The sequence below is a fragment of the Schistocerca gregaria genome, unplaced genomic scaffold (genome assembly GCF_023897955.1).
Source record: "Schistocerca gregaria isolate iqSchGreg1 unplaced genomic scaffold, iqSchGreg1.2 ptg000066l, whole genome shotgun sequence".
Taxonomy (NCBI): domain Eukaryota; kingdom Metazoa; phylum Arthropoda; class Insecta; order Orthoptera; family Acrididae; genus Schistocerca; species Schistocerca gregaria.
Window position 1 is genome coordinate 15,142,283 of NW_026061707.1, and position 20,804 is coordinate 15,163,086.

Genomic DNA, 20,804 nt, shown 5'->3' on the forward strand with positions numbered 1-20,804 from the left:
TTGAATGTGAACTGGTGTTACTAATGGGTTGGCAGGTACAAAGTTATCTGGATCTCCTAATAGGTAAGGATTAATTAAACATAGTATAATTAATAATGATGTTATTATTACAAATGTAATAGAATCCTTAAAGGTAAAGTATGGATGGAATGGAATTTTTTCAATATCTCCATTTAGTCCAAGAGGATTATTAGATCCTGTTTGGTGAAGAAAAAATAAATGAATTGCTGCTATAGCAGCAATAATAAATGGTAATACAAAATGGAATGTGAAGAATCGATTTAATGTTGCATTATCAACAGCGAATCCTCCTCATACTCATTGGACTAAATCTGTTCCTATGTATGGGATTGCTGATAATAAATTAGTAATTACTGTTGCACCTCAAAAAGGTATTTGGCCTCAGGGTAAGACATATCCTATAAATGCAGTTGCTATAACTAAAAATAAAATCACTGTACCAATTATTAAGGTATGTATATATATATAAGATCCATAGTAAATTCCCCGTCCTACATGTAAGTAAATACAAATAAAAAATATAGATGCTCCATTTGCGTGTAAGGTTCGGATAATTCAACCATTATTTACGTCTCGGCAGATGTGTACTACACTACTGAATGCTATTTCAATATTTGATGTATAATGTATAGCTAAAAATAGTCCAGTTACGATTTGAATGACCAAACATAACCCTAATAGGGATCCAAAATTTCATCAAAATGAAATATTTGTTGGGGCAGGTAAGTCAATTAAAGAGTTATTAATAATTTTAATTAAAGGATGTCTTAATCGTAAGGGTTTATTCATTAGTAATTATCTTATTTTACGAATAGGTCCCTGATTAATATTGGTGATTTTAACAACTGCTAGTAGTGCTAAAAATAAATAAATTATTATTATTATTGTAATAATGAATGTTGTTCTATTATATAATTTTTCTAAAGATATTGTTATTTCTTGATAATTGATTGAATTATCAATATTTATAGTTTCGGTGTTTTTGAAAAAGTCTATATATATAGATATATCTAGAATAGTTAATATTAATATGATAAATACTCACATTATTAATGTAATAATTATAGTGATTGATTTAGGCTGAAATATTTCGTTTGATGCAATTCTTGTAATGTAAATAAATAATACTAGTATACCACCAAGAAATGTTAAAAATAAAATATATGATAATCAATATCTTTCTATTATTGTTCCTGTTATTAATCCAACTAGGAAGGTTTGAAGGATAATAAAAAGCATTACTGATATTGGGTGTCTTAATTTAATAAAATTAATATTTATTACATTTGATAATGATATAATTATTATTTTGATCATTTCAGGGGTTAGTTTATTTAAAATACCGGTTTTGGGGACCGATGATGGAAGCTTTTCCACCTCTGAAGTTTTAAAAGTGGGGGCTGGACTTATTTCCGGTTTACAAGACCGGCGTTTTTTTTAAACTATTAAAACTAATGTTTATATTCTCTATTTTTACTTCTTTATTGATTTATTTTGCTGGTGTTTATGTTTTTTCTTCTAAACGTAAACATTTATTAATGGTTCTTTTGAGATTAGAATATATTGTTCTTTCTTTATTTATGTTAGTTATTGTTTTTCTTATTGAGTTTGATTATGATTATTTTTTTCCTGTTATTTTTTTAGTTTTTTCTGTTTGTGAGGGTGCTTTAGGTCTTTCTATTTTAGTTTCAATAATTCGTTCTCATGGTAATGATTTTTTTAATTCTTTTGGTTTATCTTTATGTTAAAGTATTTATTTATAACTATTTTTTTGATCCCTCTTTGTTTATTAAATAATTGTTGATGGTTGGTTCATTCTTTAATGTTTCTGTCGGGTTTTGTTTCTATAATTTGTGTTTATTCATATGCTGATTTGAATATAATTAGATATTATTTTGGTATTGATTATTTTTCTTTTAGTTTAATTTTACTTAGTTTTTGGATTTGTTCTTTAATAATCACTGCTAGAGGGTCAGTTTATTTAAGTTCATATCATTCTAATTTTTTTGTTTTTATGGTTTTGATTTTAATAATTATGCTTTATTGTTCATTTGCTAGATTAAGTCTTCTTTCTTTTTATATTTTTTTTGAGGCTAGATTAGTTCCTACTTTACTTTTAATTTTGGGTTGGGGTTATCAACCTGAGCGTTTGCAGGCTGGTGTTTATTTAATTTTTTATACTTTGGTTGCTAGATTACCTTTATTATTAGTTTTATTTAAGGTTTATGATTTTTCTAATACTTTATATTTTCCTTTATTGGTTGATTTTGGTTCTTATTATTTTATGTTTTATGTGTTTATAATTTTGGCTTTTTTAGTTAAGATACCTATGTTTTTGGTTCATTTATGACTTCCTAAGGCTCATGTAGAGGCCCCTATTTCAGGTAGAATAATTCTTGCTGGTGTTTTATTAAAGTTAGGTGGTTATGGTATTTTTCGTGTTATAAAGGTTATTTCTTATTTGGGTTTAAAGTTTAATTATTTTTGATTGTCTTTAGGTTTATCTGGGGGTGTTATTGTAAGATTTATTTGTTTTCGTCAGGTTGATTTAAAGTCTTTAATTGCATATACTTCTGTTGCTCATATAAGAATGGTTATTGGTGGATTGATGACTATGAATTGATGAGGTTGTGTAGGTCCTCTTTCTCTAATGGTTGGTCATGGTTTATGTTCTTCTGGTTTATTTTGTTTATCTAATATTATTTATGAACGTTTAGGTAGACGAAGATTATTAATTAACAAGGGTATAATTAATTTGATGCCAAGAATGGCTTTATGATGATTTCTTTTAAGATCATCAAATATGGCTGCTCCTCCTTCTTTAAATTTGGTAGGTGAAATTAGATTATTAAATAGAATTATATCTTGATCTTCTTTTAGATTCTTTGCTTTGATTTTTTTATCTTTTTTTAGAGCTGTTTATACTTTGTATATATATTCTTATTCTCAGCATGGGAATTATTATTCTGGTGTTTATACTTGTTCTCTTGGTTATTTTCGTAAATATCATCTTTACTTTTACATTGATTGCCTTTAAATATTCTCTGTTTAAAGGGTGAATATTTCTTTTTTTAGTTTGCTTAAGTATTTTAATTAAAAATATTGTTTTGTGGAATCAATGATATGAAGTTTTTCATCTTAGGCCGTGAATTTATTTTCTATTTGTTCTTTGAGTTTTTTTTCTTTGTTTATTTCGAGAACTATAATTTTTATTTTAGGTATTTATTATTTAATAATTGATTATAGAGTTTTTGTTGAGTGACAGCTTTTCAATTTAAATGGTTCTATAGTTGTTATAACTTTAATTTTGGATTGAATATCTTTTGTTATATATATTTCTTCTTTGGTTATTTATTATAGAGAGGATTATATATCTGGTGAAAAGAATATAAATCGTTTTATTATTATTGTTTTAATATTTATTCTTTCTATAGGTTTTTTAATTATTAGTCCTAATTTAATTAGAATTTTATTAGGTTGAGATGGTTTAGGTTTAGTTTCTTATTGTTTAGTTATTTATTATCAAAATGTAAAATCTTATAGTGCTGGTATATTAACTGCACTTTCTAATCGTATTGGTGATGTTGCTATTTTAATTTCTATTGCATGAATGTTAAATTTTGGTGGTTGAAATTATATTTATTATTATGATTTTATTTCTAATTCTTTTGAAATAAAGCTCATTACTATATTAATTGTTTTAGCAGCTATAACTAAGAGAGCTCAGATTCCTTTCTCTTCATGACATCCTGCTGCTATAGCAGCTCCTACTCCTGTTTCTGCTTTAGTTCATTCTTCTACTCTTGTTACTGCTGGTGTTTATTTATTAATTCGTTTTAGACCAATATTGGATACTTATAATTGTGGTTGTTTTTACTTTTAATTGGTTGTATAACTATATTTATGGCTGGATTGGGCGCTAATTTTGAGTTTGATTTAAAGAAGATTATTGCTCTTTCTACTTTAAGACAACTTGGTTTAATAATAAGAATTTTGGCTATAGGTTATCCAAAGCTTGCATTTTTTCATTTATTGGCTCATGCTTTATTTAAGGCATTATTATTTATATGTGCAGGTTCAATAATTCATAATTTGAAGGATTCTCAGGATATTCGTTTTATAGGATCTATTGTTAATTTCATACCTTTAACTTCAGTTTGTTTTAATGTTTCTAGTTTATCTTTGTGTGGAATACCTTTTTTAGCGGGATTTTATTCAAAGGATTTAATTCTTGAGATGGTTTGTTTAAGATGAATTAATTGTTTAATTTTTTTTCTTTATTTTTTTTCTACTGGTTTAGCTGCTTCTTATTCTTTTCGTTTGTTTTATTATTCAATATCTGGTGATAATAATTTTTATTCTAGATTTTCTTTTGATGATAAGGGTTATTATATTTCATTTGGAATAATTGGTCTATTGTTTGTTGCTGTTTTTGGTGGTAGTCTTTTATCTTGATTAATTTTTCCTATTCCTCATGTGATTGCTTTACCTTATTATTTAAAGTTTTTAACTATTACAGTTGTTATTTTAGGTGCTTATTTAGGTTATCTTATTTCTAATTTTGATTTTTCTCATAATTTATTTTCTTTAAGTATACTTTCTTTTGTTAGATTTGCTGGTTCTATATGATTTATACCTTTTCTTTCAACTAAGTTTATTAGATATATTCCTTTAAAAATAGGTTATTATTCATCTAAGTCATTTGATTATGGTTGAGGTGAATTACTTGGTGGTCAAGGTTTATATAGATTATTTATTTATTTAATTGGTTATATTCAAGGTTGATATGATTCTAATTTCAAGATTTATCTTTTAACTTTTATTTTTTGAATATTTATTTTGGTAATATTGTTTTTCGTGTACTTAAATAGCTTATAATTAGAGCGTGACACTGAAGATGTTAAGGAAGTATTTTTACTTTTAAGTATTTATAAATATAGATATATTATTTTTACAGTGAAAATGTAATGTTTTATTTAAACTATATAAATTTTAGAAATGTTAACGGAGTTTAACCGCTAATATAAAAAGTTAGCAGCTTTCATATTGGCTTTACATTTCCTTAATTGGAACTATTATAGTTCAATTATATTATTAACAGTAATACGCCTCTTTTTGGCTTCAATTAATAAGAATAAGGGTAGTACATACCAATCTTCCAGGTCGAAACTGACTGCAATATTTCGCTTCTTATTCTATTTAAGGTTGATTGATAATATCAATACTTTTTGAATGCAACCCAAATGTTATATTTAACTACAACCCTTTATTCTGCTCATTGTAATGCTCCTTGGTTTCATTCATGGTATAGTCCTCCTAATAGAACTAGAATAAAAATATTGTTGATACTGTTCAGATTATAATGTCTGAAGTTTTAAAAATAATTACAATTGGTAGAATTAGTGCAATTTCTACATCAAAAATTAAAAAGATTACTGCGATTAGGAAGAATCGTATTGAGAATGGTATTCGTGCTGATCTTTTTGGATCAAACCCACATTCAAATGGTGATCTTTTTTCTCGATCATTAATTAATTTTTTTGATAGTGTTGTTGCCAGGATTATAACAATTATTGGAATAATAAATCTAATGAAAACTCTTGTTGATAGAATTAGAATAGTTTTTCTTGATTTATATCAAGCTTTCTGATTGGAAGTCAAATGTACTATTTATACTAGAAAAACAATTATCTACCTCATCAATAAATAGAGATATATAAGAATAATCATACTACATCTACGAAGTGTCAGTATCATGCTGCTGCTTCAAATCCAAAGTGATGTCTTGGTGAAAATTGATTTATTGAGTGTCGAAGTAGACATGTTGATAAAAAGATTGTTCCAATAATTACGTGTAAACCATGGAACCCTGTTGCAACAAAGAATGTTGATCCATAAACTGCATCTGCAATGGTAAAAGGTGCTTCTCAATATTCATATGCTTGAAGTATTGTAAAGTATAGTCCTAATAACACTGTGAAGAATAATCCTTGTAGTGCTTGAGTATGATTAGATTCCATTAAACTATGATGTGCTCATGTTACTGTTACTCCTGATGCTAAAAGAATAGCTGTATTAAGTAATGGAATTTGTGTAGGGTTAAAGGGTTGAATTCCTATTGGAGGTCATAGTATTCCTAGTTCAATTGTTGGTGCTAATCTTCTTCTAAAGAATGCTCAAAAAAAAAGAAACGAAAAATAATACCTCTGATGCAATAAATAAAATTATTCCTCATCGTAATCCAATTGATACAAATCCTGTATGTAATCCTTGATATGTTCCTTCTCGTACTACATCTCGTCATCATTGAATTATAGTCAGTAGGGTAATTCCAAATCCAATTATGAATAAGTTAATATTAAATAGGTGGAATCATTTTGCTAGTCCTGATACTAGGACTATTGCTCCAATTGCTCCTGTTAATGGTCAAGGTCTATAGTCTACTAAGTGGAATGGGTGGTTTGAGTGAGTTGTTAACATAGGTTTAATATACTTCTCTAGAATATAGAGTTCTTAGAATTGAGAAAACATAGGCTTGAATTATTGCTACTGCTGATTCTAGAATTAATAGAAGTATTTGTCCAATAATTAGTAATGAGATTAAGTTTATTGCTATAGATGGTCCTGTGTTTCCTAATAAGGTTAATAATAAGTGTCCTGCAATTATATTTGCTGCCAACCGTACTGCTAATGTACCTGGTCGAATAACATTACTAATTATTTCAATTAGTACTATAAATGATATTAATGCAGGCGGTGTACCTTGTGGTACAAGGTGTGTAAATATATGATTAGTATGGTTAATTCATCCAAATAATATAAATCTTAGCCATATAGGTAGGGCAATTGCAAATGTTAATGCTAAATGTCTTGTTCTAGTAAAAATATAAGGGGATAATCCTATGAAATTGTTAAATAATATTATAATAAAAATTGAGATGAAAATGAATGTTGTTCCATTAAATGATTTTGGTCCAAGAAGTGTTTTAAATTCATTATGTAAGGTTAAATTTAGTTTATTTCAGATAATGTTAATTCGTGATGGTGTAAGTCAAAATAGTGATGGGATTAATAATAGTCCTAGAAATGTTCTAGTTCAATTTAATGATAAATTAAAGATGTTAGTTGATGGGTCAAATGTTGAGAATAGATTTGTTATCATTTTCAATTTAAGTTTTTTATTTCAATTGTTCCTTTTTCTGCTCTTTTAATAAGGTTAGGTTTAAATGAGAAGAAGTTTATTTGATTAAACAAGATTAATGTTGCTGAAAATATAATGAATAGTGAGAATCATATAAGAGGGGATATTTGAGGGATTTGGATATAATTTCCCCATCAGAAGTAGTCGTTAATTTACTATTATTTGGTTTAGGAGACCATTACTTACTTTCAGTCATCTGATGAATTTCAAGGTGTACTAATTTTTTTTAGTTACTTTAGATTGACACTCTAATGTTATTTATTTTAACTAACTCCTTAAATTATCTTAGATAATCACTTAATAAATAAATTTACTGAAGTTCTTTCAATTACAATTGGTATAAATCTGTGGTTTGCTCCACAGATTTCTGAGCATTGTCCAAAGAATAATCCAGGTCGATTTATTGTGAATGTTCCTTGATTTAACCGACCTGGCGTTGCATCAATTTTAACCCCTAATGCAGGAACTGCTCATGAGTGTAGAACATCTGATGCTCTTGTTAATACTCGTACTTCTGTATTTATTGGTAGGATTGTTCGGTTATCTACATCTAGTAGTCGGAATCCATCATTTTCTAGGTCTTGTTCTGGTGTTATATAAGTGTCAAATTCTACGTCTATGAAGTCTGAATATTCATATCTTCAATATCATTGTCGTCCAATGGTTTTAATTGTAATTATTGCATCTACTGAATCATCAAGTAAATATAATAGTCGTAATGATGGAAGGGCAATAAAAATTAATGTAATTGCTGGTAAAGCTGTTCAGATTGTTTCAATTAAATGTCCATGAAGTATATTACGGCTAGTATAGGCAATAAATAATATATAACTTAGGGCATAACCTACAATTACTGTAATTAATAATAATACGACCATAGTATGATCATGAAAGAATGATAATTGCTCCATTAATGGTGAAGCTCCATCTTGAAGAGATAAATTTGATCATGTTGCCATTAATAAATATTTTCTAATAAAAGGTCAAACCTTTATTTGTAGAGCTTAAATCTACTGCACTAATCTGCCATATTAGAATCTAGAGATTAATGGTAATTCTGAGTAACTATGTTCTGCAGGAGGGTTATTTTGTAGTCATTCTGTTGATCTTCTTATGTTAGCTCTAAATATAATTGCTCGGTTTGTAATCATTCTTTCTCATATAATTACAATGAATATAATGATTCCTACAATAGAAATTGTAGACCCAATTCTTGATACTACGTTTTATGATGTATATGCGTCTGGGTAGTCAGAGTATCGTCGAGGTATTCCTGCTAATCCTAGGAAGTGTTGAGGAAAGAATGTTAAATTTACTCCAATGAATATAATTGTAAATTGGATTTTTAATCATGTATTATTTATAGTTAATCCTGTAAATAGTGGATATCATTGAATGACACCTCCTATAATTGCAAATACTGCTCCTATAGATAATACATAATGAAAGTGGGCTACTACATAATATGTATCAAGTAATACAATAACAAGTGATGAATTTGCTAATACTAATCCTGTTAATCCACCAACTGTAAATAGGAAAATAAATCCTAGAGCTCATAATAATGGTGGATTGAACTTGAATTTAGTTCCATATAATGTAGCTAATCATCTAAATACCTTAATTCCTGTAGGTACAGCAATAATTATTGTTGCTGATGTAAAATATGCTCGTGTGTCAACATCCATTCCTACTGTAAATATATGATGTGCTCATACAATAAATCCTATTAGTCCAATTGATAGTATAGCATAAATTATACCTAATGTTCCAAATGATTCAATTTTTCCTCTTTCTTGACATACAATATGTGAAATAATTGCGAACCCCGGTAGAATTAAAATATAAACTTCTGGGTGTCCAAAGAATCAAAATAGATGTTGATATAGAATTGGGTCACCCCCTCCTGCAGGGTCAAAGAATGATGTATTTAAATTTCGATCTGTTAATAACATAGTAATAGCTCCTGCTAAAACTGGAAGTGAAAGAAGGAGAAGTAATGCTGTAATAGCTACAGATCATACAAATAAAGGTGTTTGATCTAAAGTTATACTTTCTGATCGTATATTAATTGCTGTTGTAATGAAATTCACTGCACCAAGAATAGATGATACACCTGCTAAGTGCAGTGAAAAAATAGCTAGATCTACAGATGCACCCCCGTGTGCAATAGCTCCTGCTAGAGGAGGGTAAACTGTTCATCCTGTACCAGCACCATTATCTACTATAGAAGATGTAAGAAGAAGGGTTAGTGAAGGTGGTAGTAATCAAAAACTTATATTATTTATTCGTGGAAATGCTATATCTGGTGCACCAATTATTAGTGGAACAAGTCAATTACCAAATCCACCAATTATAATAGGTATTACTATAAAGAAAATTAGAGATCCGGGTTGGCCAAGTTCAGCACGAATAAGTATTCTTATTGATGTTCCTACTATTCCTGCTCATGCTCCAAATATGAAGTATAAAGTACCAATGTCCTTATGGTTTGTTGAGAATAATCATTTTTGCGGTAAGATGGCTGAATTTTAGGTGGTAGACTGTAAATCTACTTATGAGATGTTTTCTCTCTTATCATATTTAGGTCTTATATTCAATTATGATTCTAGACTGCAATTCTACAGGTGTAAAATTTTACTAAGGCCTAAAAGATTATTCTTTTAATTATAACTTTGAAGGTTATTAGTTTGATTAACTTAAGTCCTTAGTATAATGAAATTAAGGTTGATGTTGAAGTCAATCCTATTGTTGAAATTATTACTGTTATAGGAAGAATGATTCTTGATTTTTGGGACTTTATCTTTATAGATCACGAATTTTCTGTGTATGATATAATTAGAGCTGAGAATCTAATACGTATATAGTAGTAGAGTGTAATTGTAGTTAATACAACTATAATAGTTATAATAGTTGTTATATTGTTTTCTATTAATGATTGTATTACAATTCATTTTGGTAAGAATCCAAGGAATGGTGGTAGTCCACCTAAAGATAATAAAGATAAGAATATTATGAATTTAATTTCGGTTTTTATATTTCTGGCTGAATAAATTTGATTTATGAAAAATAAATTTATTTGCTTAAATAATAAAACTATAATTAATCTTAATAGTGAGTAAATAATGAAGTATAGTTCTCAGATGTTTTCTCTGACTGTTAATGATCTAATTATTCAACCTAGATGTCTGATTGATGAATATGCTAAAAGTTGTCGTAAGGATGTTTGATTTAAACCTCCTATTGCCCCAATAATAATTCTTAAGATAATAATTGTTCAAATAAAAGTTCTTAATTGAATACAATAAGATAAGACCATTATTGGGGCGATTTTGTGTCATGTTATTAATGTTAAACAATTATTTCATCTTGATGCTCCTATAACTTCTGGAAATCAGAAATGGAAAGGTGCAGCTCCAATCTTTAATAATAGTCTAGATCTAATTATTATTGATGGGATAAATTCTGTTTCCCATCCCATGGGATATTTTATTTGAATCAGCAAAATTGAAAATAATAATATTGTCGATGCTATTGCTTGGACAATAAAATATTTAATTGATGATTCATTTATTATTATATTTTTATTCTTGTTAGGAGCGGAATAAATGAAAGTAAGTTGATCTCAAGTCCTATTCAAACCCCAAATCAGGAATTTGATGAAATGGACAGGATCATTCCTATCATTATGTTGATAGGAAGAGAAGTTTTGTAGAGTTGTTGGTCATTAAAAAGGAGAGGATTGATACCTCTATAAATGGGGTATGAACCCATTAGCTTGTTTAGCTTACCTTTTTACATTAAGGTGTATGATGCACGTTAGTTTTTGATACTAAAGGAGGTAGTTTAATTCTATCTTATGTAATTTTAATGAAGGTAATTTTATTTACTTTATTTACCCTATCAAGGTAACCCTTTAATCAGGCACTTCATTTATTTAATATATAAATCGAAAGTTTTTTTTTGAAATTCTTTTATGTATTATTTTGTTTAATTAGGATTAATTTATCCTGCTCATTTTATATTTTTTTATATATATAATAAATAATTTATATTAATATATTACATTTAATTGAAATTAAAGTATTATAAGTTCATCTTACCATTATCAATTGATTATTTTAATGCAATTATTTACCTAGGATTATACTGAGATGTGTACACATCGCCCGTCGCTCTCATTATTGATTATTCTATTTTATTTTAAAGTAGCTTCAATTTAGATGAGATAAGTCGTAACATAGTAGATGTACTGGAAAGTGTATCTAGGAAGAGTTTCAAGATATAACTTATTAGTAAAGTGTTTCATTTACACTGAAAATTTTTCTGTGCAAATCAGGATATCTTGATTATTTATTTTATTATATTTATTTTTTGTATATTTAATTATTTAATATAAATAATTTTATTGTATTTTTGTCTCAGTATATTTTATAGAATTGATTTTTTAAATTATAGTTTATTGGTAATGTAAGTGTTTTATGAAATATTATTTTAAATTTTTTTAAGTAGATTTTATTTATTGTACCTTTTGTATCAGGGTTTATCAAAATTTTAGTATTTATTTTACTTGTCTCGATTTGGGTTGATTTATAAATAATTTATAGTTAATGTATCATAACTATTATTAAATTATTTATAGAAATGAGATGTTAATCGTTTCCCAAGATATCTAGTTTCTTAAGAAAAAATTTAATTTTTTAAAGTTATTTGTTTTTATTTAATTTTTTAAGTAAAAATATTAACTTATTTATTCTTTAAGGGATAAGCTTTGAAGTTAATAACCTATAATTTATTTTATAGAAATATAATAGTAAGCTTTAAACCAGCTATCTTTAAGATTACGTTTTAGTTCATTATTTTTTATTTTGATTTTATAAATATTTTAGGTTTTTTATTAAGATTATTAATTTAATTTTAAAATTTTTGTAATAATGATAGAATTAGTATATTTATTTGTATGAAATTTTTACCTTGTGAACTTATTATAAGGAACTAGGCAAAATTGATTTCCGCCTGTTTATCAAAAACATGTCCTCTTGTTTATATTTTGAGGTCTGGCCTGCTCACTGAGCGTATTTTTAAAGAGCCGCGGTATTTTGACCGTGCAAAGGTAGCATAATCATTAGTCTCTTAATTAGTGGCTGGAATGAATGGCTTGACGAGAAATCAACTGTCTCTTAATAAATTTTTGAATTTAACTTTTGAGTCAAAAGGCTTAAATTCTTCTTTAGGACGAGAAGACCCTATAGAGCTTGACATTTTACTTTTATATAGTTTTTTGTTTGTCTTTCTATATTTAATGATGATGTTTTGTTGGGGTGACATGAAGAATAGATAAACTCTTCATTATTATATCATTTATTTATGTTTGTTATTTTGATCCATAATTTATGATCATAAGATTAAGTTACCTTAGGGATAACAGCGTAATTGTTTTTGAGAGCTCATATCGACAAAGCAGATTGCGACCTCGATGTTCGATTAAGAAAAATTTTGGGTGCAGGAGCCCAATGATTAGGTCTGTTCGACCTTTAAATTCTTACATGATCTGAGTTCAGACCAGCGTGAGCCAGGTCGGTTTCTATCCTAAGATTGTTAATCCATATTAGTACGAAAGGACCATATGGTTAAAATATTTTTTGTTATATTGATTAATATTAATTTATTTACTATTTTGACAGATTAATGTGTTGAATTTAGAATTCATTTATGTAGATTTTTTCTACAAATAGTATTGATACTTTATGATTTATTTATATTTATTTAGAATTTCTTTTATTGGTTATTTGTGTTTTAATTAGTGTTGCCTTTTTAACTTTATTAGAGCGTAAGGTTTTAGGTTATATTCAGATTCGAAAGGGTCCAAATAAGGTAGGTTTTGTTGGAATTCCTCAGCCATTTAGAGATGCTATTAAGTTAATTTGTAAGGAGCAGCCAATTCCTATTATATCTAATTACCTACTTTATTATTTTTCCCCTGTTTTTAATTTAATGATTTCTTTAGCCGTTTGAGTAATTTTTCCTTATTTAACTTATATGTGTTCTTTTTCTTATGGATTTTTATTTTTTTTATGTTGTACTAGATTAGGTGTTTATACTGTTATAATTGCTGGTTGATCTTCTAATTCAAATTATTCATTATTAGGTTCTCTTCGTTCTGTTACTCAAACAATTTCTTATGAAGTTAGTTTAGCTTTAATTTTATTGTCTTTAATTATTTTAATTGGTAGTTTTAATATGTTTGATTTTATAAACTATCAGCTTTATTGTTGATTTATTATTATTTCTTTTCCTTTAGCTTTAGCTTGTTTTGCTTCTTGCTTAGCTGAAACTAATCGTACTCCTTTTGATTTTGCTGAAGGGGAATCTGAGTTAGTTTCAGAATTTAATATTGAGTATGGTGCGGGTGGTTTTACTTTAATTTTTTAGCTGAATATACTAGAATTGTCTTCATAAGAATGTTACTGGCTTTAATTTTTTTGGGCGGTGATTTTTATTCTTTTATATTTTTTATTAAGCTTGCTATTATATCTTTTGGTTTTATTTGGGTTCGTGGAACATTACCACGGTTCCGTTATGATAAATTAATGTACTTAGCTTGAAAAAGTTTTTTACCTTTATCTTTGAATTTTTTTATTTTCTTTGTTGGTTTAAAGATTTTATTTATCTCATTTGTTTAGTGAAATTTTTTGAGAAAAGTTAATAGAAGAGTTAAACTTCTAATTTTATGTTTTCAAAACATATGCTTTTCCTAAGCTAATTAACTTTATTCCTTAATTAATTTATCTCATGCGTTTGCGACATGGACATTAATTAAGAAATATGTGAAGTAAATAATTGTTAAGATTTGACCTGTTATAATATAAGGTTCTTCAACAGGTCGTTTACCAATTCACGTTAGTAAGCATACAACAACTACTATAATTCAGAATAAAATTTGATTAATAGGGTAAAATTGAATGCCTCGGAATGGTGTTTTATTATAAAATGGTAAAATTATTAAGATTCTAATTGATAAAAATAATGCAATAACACCTCCTAACTTATTAGGGATAGATCGTAGAATTGCATATGCAAATAGGAAATATCATTCTGGTTGAATGTGAACTGGTGTTACTAATGGGTTGGCAGGTACAAAGTTATCTGGATCTCCTAATAGGTAAGGATTAATTAAACATAGTATAATTAATAATGATGTTATTATTACAAATGTAATAGAATCCTTAAAGGTAAAGTATGGATGGAATGGAATTTTTTCAATATCTCCATTTAGTCCAAGAGGATTATTAGATCCTGTTTGGTGAAGAAAAAATAAATGAATTGCTGCTATAGCAGCAATAATAAATGGTAATACAAAATGGAATGTGAAGAATCGATTTATTGTTGCATTATCAACAGCGAATCCTCCTCATACTCATTGGACTAAATCTGTTCCTAAGTATGGGATTGCTGATAATAAATTAGTAATTACTGTTGTACCTCAAAAAGATATTTGGCCTCAGGGTAAGACATATCCTATAAATGCAGTTGCTATAACTAAAAATAAAATCACTGTACCAATTATTCAGGTATGTATATATATATAAGATCCATAGTAAATTCCCCGTCCTACATGTAAGTAAATACAAATAAAAAATATAGATGCTCCATTTGCGTGTAAGGTTCGGATAATTCAACCATTATTTACGTCTCGGCAGATGTGTACTACACTACTGAATGCTATTTCAATATTTGATGTATAATGTATAGCTAAAAATAGTCCAGTTACGATTTGAATTACCAAACATAACCCTAATAGGGATCCAAAATTTCATCAAAATGAAATATTTGTTGGGGCAGGTAAGTCAATTAAAGAGTTATTAATAATTTTAATTAAAGGATGTCTTAATCGTAAGGGTTTATTCCTTAGTAATTATCTTATTTTACGAATAGGTCCCTGATTAATATTGGTGATTTTAACAACTGCTAGTAGTGCTAAAAATAAATAAATTATTATTATTATTGTAATAATGAATGTTGGTCTATTATATAATTTTTCTAAAGATATTGTTATTTCTTGATAATTGATTGAATTATCAATATTTATAGTTTCGGTGTTTTTGAAAAAGTCTATAATTATATAGATATATCTAGAATAATTAATATTAATATGATAAATACTCACATTATTAATGTAATAATTATAGTGATTGATTTAGGCTGAAATATTTCGTTTGATGCAATTCTTGTAATGTAAATAAATAATACTAGTATACCACCAAGAAATGTTAAAAATAAAATATATGATAATCAATATCTTTCTATTATTGTTCCTGTTATTAATCCAACTAGGAAGGTTTGAAGGATAATAAAAAGCATTATTGATATTGGGTGTCTTAATTTAATAAAATTAATATTTATTACATTTGATAATGATATAATTATTATTTTGATCATTTCAGGGGTTAGTTTATTTAAAATACCGGTTTTGGGGACCGATGATGGAAGCTTTTCCACCTCTGAAGTTTTAAAAGTGGGGGCTGGACTTATTTCCGGTTTACAAGACCGGCGTTTTTTTTAAACTATTAAAACTAATGTTTATATTCTCTATTTTTACTTCTTTATTGATTTATTTTGCTGGTGTTTATGTTTTTTCTTCTAAACGTAAACATTTATTAATGGTTCTTTTGAGATTAGAATATATTGTTCTTTCTTTATTTATGTTAGTTATTGTTTTTCTTATTGAGTTTGATTATGATTATTTTTTTCCTGTTATTTTTTTAGTTTTTTCTGTTTGTGAGGGAGCTTTAGGTCTTTCTATTTTAGTTTCAATAATTCGTTCTCATGGTAATGATTTTTTTAATTCTTTTGGTTTATCTTTATGTTAAAGTATTTATTTATAACTATTTTTTTGATCCCTCTTTGTTTATTAAATAATTGTTGATGGTTGGTTCATTCTTTAATGTTTCTGTCGGGTTTTGTTTTTATAATTTGTGTTTATTCATATGCTGATTTGAATATAATTAGATATTATTTTGGTATTGATTATTTTTCTTTTAGTTTAATTTTACTTAGTTTTTGGATTTGTTCTTTAATAATCACTGCTAGAGGTTCAGTTTATTTAAGTTCATATCATTCTAATTTTTTTGTTTTTATGGTTTTGATTTTAATAATTATGCTTTATTGTTCATTTGCTAGATTAAGTCTTCTTTCTTTTTATATTTTTTTTGAGGCTAGATTAGTTCCTACTTTACTTTTAATTTTGGGTTGGGGTTATCAACCTGAGCGTTTGCAGGCTGGTGTTTATTTAATTTTTTATACTTTGGTTGCTAGATTACCTTTATTATTAGTTTTATTTAAGGTTTATGATTTTTCTAATACTTTATATTTTCCTTTATTGGTTGATTTTGGTTCTTATTATTTTATGTTTTATGTATTTATAATTTTGGCTTTTTTAGTTAAGATACCTATGTTTTTGGTTCATTTATGACTTCCTAAGGCTCATGTAGAGGCCCCTATTTCAGGTAGAATAATTCTTGCTGGTGTTTTATTAAAGTTAGGTGGTTATGGTATTTTTCGTGTTATAAAGGTTATTTCTTATTTGGGTTTAAAGTTTAATTATTTTTGATTGTCTTTAGGTTTATCTGGGGGTGTTATTGTAAGATTTATTTGTTTTCGTCAGGTTGATTTAAAGTCTTTAATTGCATATTCTACTGTTGCTCATATAAGAATGGTTATTGGTGGATTGATGACTATGAATTGATGAGGTTGTGTAGGTTCTCTTTCTCTAATGGTTGGTCATGGTTTATGTTCTTCTGGTTTATTTTGTTTATCTAATATTATTTATGAACGTTTAGGTAGACGAAGATTATTAATTAACAAGGGTATAATTAATTTGATGCCAAGAATGGCTTTATGATGATTTCTTTTAAGATCATCAAATATGGCTGCTCCTCCTTCTTTAAATTTGGTAGGTGAAATCAGATTATTAAATAGAATTATATCTTGATCTTCTTTTAGATTCTTTGCTTAGATTTTTTTATCTTTTTTTAGAGCTGTTTATACTTTGTATATATATTCTTATTCTCAGCATGGGAATTATTATTCTGGTGTTTATACTTGTTCTCTTGGTTATTTTCGTGAATATCATCTTTTACTTGTACATTGATTGCCTTTAAATATTCTCTGTTTAAAGGGTGAATATTTATTTGTTTAGTTTGCTTAAGTATTTTAATTAAAAATATTGTTTTGTGGAATCAATGATATGAAGTTTTTCATCTTAGGCTGTGAATTTATTTTCTATTTGTTCTTTGAGTTTTTTTTTCTTTGTTTATTTCGAGAACTATAATTTTTATTTTAGGTATTTATTATTTAATAATTGATTATAGAGTTTTTGTTGAGTGAGAGCTTTTCAATTTAAATGGTTCTATAGTTGTTATAACTTTAATTTTGGATTGAATATCTCTTATTTTTATATCTTTTGTTATATATATTTCTTCTTTGGTTATTTATTATAGAGAGGATTATATATCTGGTGAAAAGAATATAAATCGTTTTATTATTATTGTTTTAATATTTATTCTTTCTATAGGTTTTTTAATTATTAGTCCTAATTTAATTAGAATTTTATTAGGTTGAGATGGTTTAGGTTTAGTTTCTTATTGTTTAGTTATTTATTATCAAAATGTAAAATCTTATAGTGCTGGTATATTAACTGCACTTTCTAATCGTATTGGTGATGTTGCTATTTTAATTTCTATTGCATGAATGTTAAATTTTGGTGGTTGAAATTATATTTATTATTATGATTTTATTTCTAATTCTTTTGAAATAAAGCTCATTACTATATTAATTGTTTTAGCAGCTATAACTAAGAGAGCTCAGATTCCTTTCTCTTCATGACTTCCTGCTGCTATAGCAGCTCCTACTCCTGTTTCTGCTTTAGTTCATTCTTCTACTCTTGTTACTGCTGGTGTTTATTTATTAATTCGTTTTAGACCAATATTGGATACTTATAATTGTGGTTGATTTTTACTTTTAATTGGTTGTATAACTATATTTATGGCGGGATTGGGCGCTAATTTTGAGTTTGATTTAAAGAAGATTATTGCTCTTTCTACTTTAAGACAACTTGGTTTAATAATAAGAATTTTGGCTATAGGTTATCCAAAGCTTGCATTTTTTCATTTATTGGCTCATGCTTTATTTAAGGCATTATTATTTATATGTGCAGGTTCAATAATTCATAATTTGAAGGATACTCAGGATATTCGTTTTATAGGATCAATTGTTAATTTCATACCTTTAACTTCAGTTTGTTTTAATGTTTCTAGTTTATCTTTGTGTGGAATACCTTTTTTAGCGGGATTTTATTCAAAGGATTTAATTCTTGAGATGGTTTGTTTAAGATGAATTAATTGTTTAATTTTTTTTCTTTATTTTTTTTCTACTGGTTTAACTTCTTCTTATTCTTTTCGTTTGTTTTATTATTCAATATCTGGTGATAATAATTTTTATTCTAGATTTTCTTTTGATGATAAGGGTTATTATATTTCATTTGGAATAATTGGTCTATTGTTTGTTGCTGTTTTTGGTGGTAGTCTTTTATCTTGATTAATTTTTCCTATTCCTCATGTGATTGCTTTACCTTATTATTTAAAGTTTTTAACTATTACAGTTGTTATTTTAGGTGCTTATTTAGGTTATCTTATTTCTAATTTTGATTTTTCTCATAATTTATTTTCTTTAAGTATACTTTCTTTTGTTAGATTTGCTGGTTCTATATGATTTATACCTTTTCTTTCAACTAAGTTTATTAGATATATTCCTTTAAAAATAGGTTATTATTCATCTAAGTCATTTGATTATGGTTGAGGTGAATTACTTGGTGGTCAAGGTTTATATAGATTATTTATTTATTTAATTGGTTATATTCAAGGTTGATATGATTCTAATTTCAAGATTTATCTTTTAACTTTTATTTTTTGAATATTTATTTTGGTAATATTGTTTTTCGTTTACTTAAATAGCTTATAATTAGAGCGTGACACTGAAGATGTTAAGGAAGTATTTTTACTTTTAAGTATTTATAAATATAGATATATTATTTTTACAGTGAAAATGTAATGTTTTATTTAAACTATATAAATTTTAGAAATGTTAACGGAGTTTAACCGCTAATATAAAAAGTTTGCAGCTTTCATATTGGCTTTACATTTCCTTAATTGGAACTATTATAGTTCAATTATATTATTAACAGTAATACGCCTCTTTTTGGCTTCAATTAATAAGAATAAGGGTAGTACATACCAATCTTCCAGGTCGAAACTGACTGCAATATTTCGCTTCTTATTCTATTTAAGGTTGATTGATAATATCAATACTTTTTGAATGCAACCCAAATGTTATATTTAACTACAACCCTTTATTCTGCTCATTGTAATGCTCCTTGGTTTCATTCATGGTATAGTCCTCCTAATAGAACTAGAATAAAAAATATTGTTGATACTGTTCAGATTATAATGTCTGAAGTTTTAAAAATAATTACAATTGGTAGAATTAGTGCAATTTCTACATCAAAAATTAAAAAGATTACTGCGATTAGGAAGAATCGTATTGAGAATGGTATTCGTGCTGATCTTTTTGGATCAAACCCACATTCAAATGGTGATCTTTTTTCTCGATCATTAATTAATTTTTTTGATAGTGTTGTTGCCAGGATTATAACAATTATTGGAATAATAAATCTAATGAAAACTCTTGTTGATAGAATTAGAATTGTTTTTCTTGATTTATATCAAGCTTTCTGATTGGAAGTCAAATGTACTATTTATACTAGAAAAACAATTATCTACCTCATCAATAAATAGAGATATATAAGAATAATCATACTACGTCTACGAAGTGTCAGTATCATGCTGCTGCTTCAAATCCAAAGTGATGTCTTGGTGAAAATTGATTTATTGAGTGTCGAAGTAGACATGTTGATAAAAAGATTGTTCCAATAATTACGTGTAAACCATGGAATCCTGTTGCAACAAAGAATGTTGATCCATAAACTGCATCTGCAATGGTAAAAGGTGCTTCTCAATATTCATATGCTTGAAGTATTGTAAAGTATAGTCCTAATAACACTGTGAAGAATAATCCTTGTAGTGCTTGAGTATGATTAGATTCCATTAAACTATGATGTGCTCATGTTACTGTTACTCCTGATGCTAAGAGAATAGCTGTATTAAGTAATGGAATTTGTATAGGGTTAAAGGGTTGAATTCCTATTGGAGGTCATAGTATTCCTAGTTCAATTGTTGGTGCTAATCTTCTTCTAAAGAATGCTCAAAAAAAAGAAACGAAAAATAATACCTCTGATGCAATAAATAAAATTATTCCTCATCGTAATCCAATTGATACAAATCCTGTATGTAATACTTGATATGTTCCTTCTCGTACTACATCTTGTCATCATTGAATTATAGTTAGTAGGGTAATTCCAAATCCAATTATGAATAAGTTAATATTAAATAGGTGGAATCATTTTGCTAGTCCTGATACTAGGACTATTGCTCCAATTGCTCCTGTTAATGGTCAAGGTCTATAGTCT

The 20,804-nt window shown here is 27.1% G+C and overlaps 2 protein-coding genes and 1 long non-coding RNA gene across 4 annotated transcripts in view; 2 read left to right on the forward strand and 1 right to left on the reverse strand.

Moving 5' to 3' along the window:
- Positions 1 to 20,804, reverse strand: part of LOC126301319 (uncharacterized) — a 173,079-nt gene that overhangs the window by 106,869 nt on the left and 45,406 nt on the right. The window lies entirely within an intron of this gene.
- The window catches only part of LOC126301315 (NADH-ubiquinone oxidoreductase chain 5-like), a 371,580-nt gene that overhangs the window by 23,741 nt on the left and 327,035 nt on the right, over positions 1 to 20,804 (forward strand). The window contains exon 1 of one of the 2 annotated variants that reach the window (XM_049991702.1): positions 17,606 to 18,437. The exons of the other annotated variant lie outside the window; for it this stretch is intronic. Within the exon in view, the coding sequence (XP_049847659.1) occupies positions 18,266 to 18,437 (172 nt within the window). The 5' untranslated portion in view covers positions 17,606 to 18,265. Of the gene's footprint in view, positions 1 to 17,605; positions 18,438 to 20,804 lie in introns of those variants that run through there. 2 annotated transcript variants of the gene reach the window in all.
- On the forward strand, positions 3,358 to 4,883 carry LOC126301316 (NADH-ubiquinone oxidoreductase chain 5-like). Its single transcript, XM_049991704.1, has one exon. It carries the CDS (start codon positions 3,925 to 3,927, stop codon positions 4,273 to 4,275), a length of 351 nt encoding a protein of 116 aa, XP_049847661.1. The 5' UTR covers positions 3,358 to 3,924; the 3' UTR covers positions 4,276 to 4,883.